At 36.6% G+C, this 6,000-nt stretch overlaps 1 protein-coding gene across 1 annotated transcript; it reads left to right on the top strand.

The window, feature by feature from the left end:
* Window positions 1–161: 161 nt before the first annotated feature.
* Fabp4 (fatty acid binding protein 4) lies at window positions 162–5,244 on the top strand. Its single transcript, XM_048358736.1, has 4 exons — window positions 162–318; window positions 3,418–3,590; window positions 4,351–4,452; window positions 5,014–5,244. Exons 1-4 carry the CDS (start codon window positions 246–248, stop codon window positions 5,062–5,064), a joined length of 399 nt encoding a protein of 132 aa, XP_048214693.1. The 5' UTR covers window positions 162–245; the 3' UTR covers window positions 5,065–5,244.
* Window positions 5,245–6,000: the final 756 nt, after the last annotated feature.

Below are 6,000 nucleotides of genomic sequence, written 5' to 3' on the forward strand. Positions count from 1 at the left end.
GACCATTTGCCAGGGAGAACCAAAGTTGAGAAATTTCTATTAAAAACATGACTCAGAGGAAAAAAAAATACAGAGGCTAGTAATGAAGGAAATGATCTGAGATTGTCTCCAATTGGTTCCTCCTACTATCACATGTTCTGGACATCTTTAAAAAGGAGTTATCTGGACTCAGGAGAGCCACAGTACCTTCCTGAAACCTGCAGTCTCTTTCTCACCTGGACGAAGAATCCTAGAAGGTTCACAAAATGTGTGATGCATTTGTAGGTACCTGGAAACTGGTCTCCAGTGAAAACTTTGATGAGTACATGAAAGAAGTCGGTAAGAAACTGTACTTGGATAATTGGATTTGTATATTTTTATCTTGGTGGGAAAAGGGTTTGGAGCTGGCTTTTCACCCTGGAAGCACTGACCAGAAACTATAAGGCTATTTTCTATATAGAAGCTGTACAGGCAGCAAGTGAGATTTCTAGAAACATTCAGAACCAGAGATATAACTCATGCTTCCTCCAGGTAAAACAACTTGAAAAGTATATAAATGTAATTGTTATGAGCTACAGAATGATAAGATTTCTACTTTTGCTGCAAAGCTTGAGTGTCTTTGGTTTACGTGACTCTTTGCATGCTTTACTTTCATCCCCTTTGTATGTAAAATATGCAACAACTTGGAAAGGAGAACATTGATTTTGCAATATGCGATGATTTCTCTTTAAAACTGAAGCCACTATATTTCCTATCTTAGCATTATATTTCCTATGCTATCTTGGCATATTATTTTCTTGATGAACCATTAAAAAGTACAATTGTTCTATATAAAGAAATCTTAATTTTTAAAAGATATTCTCTAAGGGGCTTAAATACTTCTTAGAGTAGAAAGAACATGGGATGCCATAGAATTATTGAATAATTCAAAAGACGGAGTTATATAAGTAACATAGCTTTCTTTTGATGGCAAAGGCTTGCAATTGTTTAGGCTCCGTTCACACCTCCAGCATGTAACTGGGTGAATGTCTACCAGATAGTTATGGTAGTAGAGCTGTGGAGGTAAATTAGGGAGACCCTTCTACGAAGGCTTCAGCTTTAGAACCCCTTACTCGTCCAATTATTATACAGGGTTAGATGCAAGATTAGAAACCTGGGAACAAATTTTAGACACTATCCTCATGACGGTTTAAGATTTAATTCTCTAAATTTCAAAGACTTGACCCTCTCCTTAGTTATATAGTATACACTTTAGGTTATTATACATTACTACTGATTTTCTTTTTTCCCTCATTTTTTGAATTATCTTTAATAAAGTATAAAGTAATTTCAGTTCAGCATGTTAATTTATGAGTGCAAGGCATCTTGAGTGATGTCACCTCTTCCCCTAGTCTTCCCTCCACCATCTAGATCCCAACCTACCCATCTCCTCAAGTTACCTGGTTCCATTTCCACATATGTACATTGAGTATTAGGACTATTACCAATCATTTCTCTCTCCATTCATTTGCCTTCCTCCCCTCAAGCCCTTTGTCTTTCTTGTTTGAAGATGAAAAGGAAATCAAGAATTTCAGCATGACTAATTAGCTATTGCTTTTTAAAAAAGATTTTTGCACTTGTTATATGTACATTCAAGTTTTAAAACTACTGGTAATAAAGTATCTCCTGGGGGAAACTGGCAATTCTAAGGGAGGGTGAATGGGCAGATATTGCCTTCAGTGGTTAAATAAAGGAAGAATGGAGTAGAGAAACAGGATGACTTTTCCCAAGCTCAATCTTTCCCCCACATTCCACCTTGCCTCCCTTAGTAGGCTAGATGGCTTGTTAGTTTAATGCAGTATGTTGTGCCAGAGCCAGTGCTTGATTGGCCATACATTAACTTCCCGCCTGTGGTCATTTCTTAGCTAGGAAGCTGAATCGGGTCCTAGGCATTGCTTATGTTACACAGTATTTCTTTCTTAGTCACTCCCTATTTCCTATGTTTGACCACTTTTCATCAAAGAAATAGCTTAGAGTTTTGTTCATGGGCCCAAACCCCACACCTATGATGTCTATAAATTCTGTATAATACATGCAGCAACAGAAAAGTATCATTATTCATATTGGGATGTAGGTTGTTGATCCCACATCTTACACATATGTATATATATGTATATATATATATATGTATATATATATATATTCTTTTTTAAAAATAAGCAAATAGGAGTTGGCTGGGAAATAGTGGTACATACCTGTAATCCTAGCTTCTCAGAAGGAAAGCCAGGAAATCCATTGAGACTTTTATCTCCAAATAACTACCAAAATGTCAGATGTGGAACAGTGGCTTGTGAGATAAAAGTTTAAGGACAATGCCCTGGTCCTGAGTTCAAGCCTCAAGACGAGCACACAACCAAGCAAAAAAAAAGGGGGGTGGGTGAAAACAGACAACTGGAATTAAAGTATCAGTTACCAAACTATTCTAAGAAATACTATTTTGTTAAATTTTGAAGTTTTCAAGTTGATGTCTATGTAATCCTTCTTTAATGTTTCCAATAGCTTTTGCAAACTTGTATTATCATTTTCTTCTGGGAAAATTAATCAAAATCTTGAATTCATAGTGGAATAATCTGGGAAAGCCTAGAAAATTAGCCTTGGCAGCAAATGTTATGAAATGTTCAACCAGTAACCCTATATTGGACCTATACATTGTCTTTCACTTTGGCTTTGCAAAAATAATTTTTAGGTCAGGCATTAGTGACTCATATCTGTAATCAGAACAACTCGGGAGGCTAACTAAGATCACAGTCTGAAGTCAGCCCTGGCAGAAAAACTCAAGAGACTCTTACTTCCAAATAACCAGCAAAAAGCCAGAAGTGGAGGTGTGGTTCAAGTGATAGAGTGCCAGCCCTGAGCAGAAAAAGTCAAGCCATAGAACAAGGCCCTGAGTTCAAGCCATAGAACTGGCAAATAAAATAACTTTTAATATCTAAGAAGGAATGAAATAGTGCCTCAATTATAAATAGGAAAGTTACTGTGGAAAAATATATTACAAACATATGATCATGTCAACATACATGTATATATACATGTGTGTGATGTGTATGTATCATGTGTGCCATGTGTAGAAAACCAAATCTCTGTATTTTTTTTTGTTGAAAAATTAATACTAGGTCTTCTGAAGTTGGATCCAAAACTACAAATACAGGAATTTGAGGAATAAACCTATGTTTCTTGAAACTCAATTTTTCTTTAAGTATTAACCTGATATATTTATCAGCAAGAACCATTTAAATAAGACCTTAAGAAACTCACTAGTGCCTTTTTCCTCTTGCATGTGCACATGTGGATGCACACACATACAGACATTCATGCATATACATATACACACAGGTCTTTGATTTCAAAGATGTGAGCAAAAATGTCACTCCTGACAATGTTTTCTTTTCCTAACTGTAGGAGTGGGCTTTGCGACCAGGAAAGTGGCTGGCATGGCCAAACCCAACATGATCATCAGTGTGAATGGAGATGTGATCACCATTAGATCAGAAAGTACCTTCAAAAACACTGAGATTTCCTTCAAACTGGGCCAGGAATTTGACGAAGTCACCGCAGATGACAGGAAAGCCAAGGTGAGAAGTGAACAAACCTGCTTTTTATCTCCTCTCCTCACCAGAAGCAGTTTCATACTAACAGGAGGAAAAATTCTTCAGTCACAGGCCAAATATCCTGAACTCCAACTAAAACTCATGTTGCATGTGTTTCCATATGTAGTTGATGAATTATCCCTTTTCACTCAGTCATCTTTACAGTACAAATAATTAATATAATTTATGTGGTATTCAATACATAGAGTTTTTGAAGCAAATTCAAGCAATAGAAGAAAGTTTTTCTTAAAAAATTTATTAAACTGGGTATAGTGATGTACACCTATGATCTCAGCTACTTGGGAGGCTAAGGTAGAAGGATTTGGGTGCAAGGTCATCCTCAGACACATAGAGACACTCTGTCTCAAAAATAAATAAGTAAATAAATAAATGTTTTTTTTTAAAAGTGGACCAGGATCTAGGTAATTAATGAAGCACTTAGCTATTGAACCTAGGGCTTGGGGTCAACCCTCAGTACTGCAAATAAATAAATACATTTTTTTATTTTAAAAGGAAGTTTACAAAGAAGAATGCTCACCTATAATGTCATCATCTCAATGTAAATATAGCTATCTTGTTTTATAGTTTTATTTTTTCAAATTGCTCTTGTGTTGACTATTCAAGTCATTATATACATGTAGTATATATATATACATATACACACATATATACATGTGTGCGTATGTGCATAGATATACATATGTATGTAAATACACATATTTTTCTACCTTTTTACTTCTTGCAGAGCATCATCACTTTAGATGGAGGTGTTTTGGTACAGGTGCAGAAGTGGGATGGGAAATCGACTACCATAAAGAGAAAACGAGAGGATGATAAGCTTGTGGTGGTAAGTACATTCTAGGGACCTGATTCTAGACTATTCCTTTGTCATCTCATGGTCAAGGAACTCACCTTGCTTGTCATCTTTATTAGAGTTAGGTTTCTACTCTGGCAATTGTTCCAGATTTCTTTGGTTAGTTTGGCTGTTTGTGGTTTGATGCAGGAATTGAATCCAAGGGCTTGAGCTACTTGGGCATAAACTTCCCACTAAGCTACCACACAGGGCCTCTCCATGCTGTCAAGCTCAGTCCAGGGATTTTGCCTCCCAGGAACCATTTATTCCCTGACACCTCCCAGACCTGTCTAAAGTCATGCCCTACCACATTTTGTTACATGCCTACATGTTTGCATATGCCTATTGATGTAACTCTCTAATCATAGATTTTAAAGCTCCTGTAGGAAAAGGATCATACTTTAATATGGGGGATTTATGTATATAAATTTAGGAGCCCAAAACAAATGTGTTTAGCTGATTCTTGTTTCTTTCCCAAATATGGAGAGATTCAATAGTTATGCCCATGCTGTAGCCCCACTGATTGACCAAGAATGTGTTTGCATCCATGTGTAGGAATGTGTGATGAAAGGTGTCACTTCCACCAGAGTTTATGAGCGAGCCTAAGCTGAGGGACACAAACCTGGACTAAAGTTTGCATCGGACACAGCAACATTCGATTGGATATAGGGTTCAAAAAAGATATTATTGTTTTCCACTAATTGACATGCAACTAATTTTTCCCTAAGCTGGATTTTATTGACTGTGGCTGTGTTTAGTTAAATAAAGCTTTTTTTGATTTAGAAAGCAGTGTAATGGTCTTTTCTTATGCTAATTTTGTACTCACACTGAATGAAGGAAATATTTCCATGATTATATTATTTCAGATATAACTAAAGAAAAGCTCTTTCATAATAACTCATGGTAAGCAGATGCTATCAATGATGCTAAGTCCTTCTAAAGCACACCTCTGAGACACCTAAGGTAATGTTAAGTTCATTCTTGCCCTGTCTAGAGCTTTGTGAGACAGAAGTACATATGATGCATGTTATTGACAAAAAAGAAACAAAAACCTATACATTTTTTAAAAAATTTCTGAGATAGTATCTTGCTTTGTAGTCCAAGCTGGTCTTGAACCCAATATGCATCTCAAATTGGCCTCAAACTTAGAATCCTTCTGCCTTCCATCTAGTCTATAATTTTGACTCTAAAAGTAATGAATAAACCAGGTAGCTTAGTCTTCTGTTGATATAACAAAATGGCTGAGGCTGGCTACTTGAAACAGAAAAGTTTATGAAGCTCACAGTTTTGAGGCTGGAAATTAATGATTGAGTATTGTGTCGGGTTTCAACCTCTGATAAAGACTTCACAATAGGTGGCATTCTGGGGGAAGCACATAGGAGACGGAGACATTGGCCTGGTGAAATAGAAAACCAGAGATCAAGAAGAGACCAATCTTGTTCCTTTATAACAATGCATTCTTGTGTCATCTAGCTAGGGTCCCACTCATCCCATCGGTGGGCATTCCTCCTCCCTACTAATCGCTCGGTGAACTAGGAGGTC

This window comes from Perognathus longimembris, chromosome 12 (assembly GCF_023159225.1).
Source record: "Perognathus longimembris pacificus isolate PPM17 chromosome 12, ASM2315922v1, whole genome shotgun sequence".
Classification (NCBI taxonomy): domain Eukaryota; kingdom Metazoa; phylum Chordata; class Mammalia; order Rodentia; family Heteromyidae; genus Perognathus; species Perognathus longimembris.

Coding starts and splice junctions, on each gene's coding strand:
- Fabp4 (XM_048358736.1), top strand. CDS start 246: ATGTGTGATGCATTTGTAGGTACCTGGAAACTGGTCTCCAGTGAAAAC. Junction 319..3,417: donor TGAGTACATGAAAGAAGTCG/GTAAGAAACTGT, acceptor TCCTAACTGTAG/GAGTGGGCTTTGCGACCAGG. Junction 4,453..5,013: donor AGGATGATAAGCTTGTGGTG/GTAAGTACATTC, acceptor ATCCATGTGTAG/GAATGTGTGATGAAAGGTGT.